The 1,121-nt window shown below is 34.9% G+C and overlaps 1 protein-coding gene across 1 annotated transcript in view; it reads right to left on the bottom strand.

Annotated features, from left to right (window-relative positions):
• Nucleotides 1-727, bottom strand: part of LOC149790814 (Krueppel-like factor 6) — a 148,131-nt gene extending 147,404 nt beyond the window's left edge. Inside the window, exon 1 of the mRNA XM_089972874.1 lies at nt 378-727. Coding sequence (XP_089829000.1) covers nt 378-479 — 102 coding nt within the window. The 5' untranslated portion in view covers nt 480-727. The remainder of the gene's footprint in view (nt 1-377) is intronic.
• Between the last annotated feature and the right edge of the window lie 394 nt (nt 728-1,121).

Here is a 1,121-nt window from a genome sequence, read left to right as displayed (position 1 = left end):
ACGTAGTCATTACAAATGTATGACCTATGAAACAAATGACACACTCATGTAATATATATATATATATATATATATATATATATATATATATATATATATATATATATAGAGAGAGAGAGAGAGAGAGAGAGAGAGAGAGAGAGAGAGAGAATTCAACAGTAGTGGTATTTTGTACAATATTCTACGCATAAACCGCAATATTGTTTCCCCAATATTTCTAAACTTCTAACCAACCTACGATGAACCATGTTTACGGTATATAACAGACACGGGCACCTGTCAAAAATGGAAGCAGTAATTAGGCCTGCTGAACGATGAGCTCATTTTTAATCATAGTAATTATTGTGAATGGGATTCAATATTATTATCAATCTTACCTGCTGCCATCTATCCTCCAGCGAAGGTTGAGCTGAAAAATACCCTGTATCATGCACAACTTGCAATTCTCTGAATATATTTCCACTGGGTAAAATGTCCATTTTTGAACACTGAACCCCTGTCGGAACCCCAAGCAACCACTAAACTTTAAGCCGGTCGTGACTCAGTTCAGACTGTATAGCACTATTAAAGCTTTTTTCCACAAACTCGAACCTGTCTCTCTCCTTCTTAAACAGTAAGTAGATTTTCAGCTACCTGTATACATTTTTATCCATTCATGAGGTTCCAACAACATTATCTAGTATTTATCGCATGCTTGATGATTTCATCGCGAGAAGTATTCATTGCTTACGGGATACACAATATCCAATGAAAATATGTGTTACAACTGTCTTGGAATGTCTGGTATGTATTCTGACCAATCAGCTTCTTGTTTCAAATCATTTTTCTCACCACTGCTAGCAAGACGGCCAATTTTATTGGTTCTACTGTTATTTTTATTTTCCGTGTAAGGTAAATTTATTATGTAAATAGATTGTTACTATTTATAGACAAGTATATATCGCGCAAACTGCGAAATAGGGTGACAGTTGTTTGATGTGAGTCAGACGGTAATGAGTGGTACGCCGTTTTTATATATTTTCGAAATGTTGGAAACAAATCAGTATATAGAGCTTACTACTCTTGGTTAAACATACTTCAAGCTAGACAAACAATAATCGTTGCCAAATTCGTGACAGTCA

This window comes from Sinohyriopsis cumingii, chromosome 10, assembly GCF_028554795.1.
Source record: "Sinohyriopsis cumingii isolate HCF-2022 chromosome 10, ASM2855479v2, whole genome shotgun sequence".
NCBI classification, from domain to species: Eukaryota; Metazoa; Mollusca; class Bivalvia; order Unionida; family Unionidae; genus Sinohyriopsis; species Sinohyriopsis cumingii.
The sequence above is the reverse complement of the archived record's forward strand: the minus strand, read 5'-3'. Positions and strand labels throughout refer to the sequence as shown.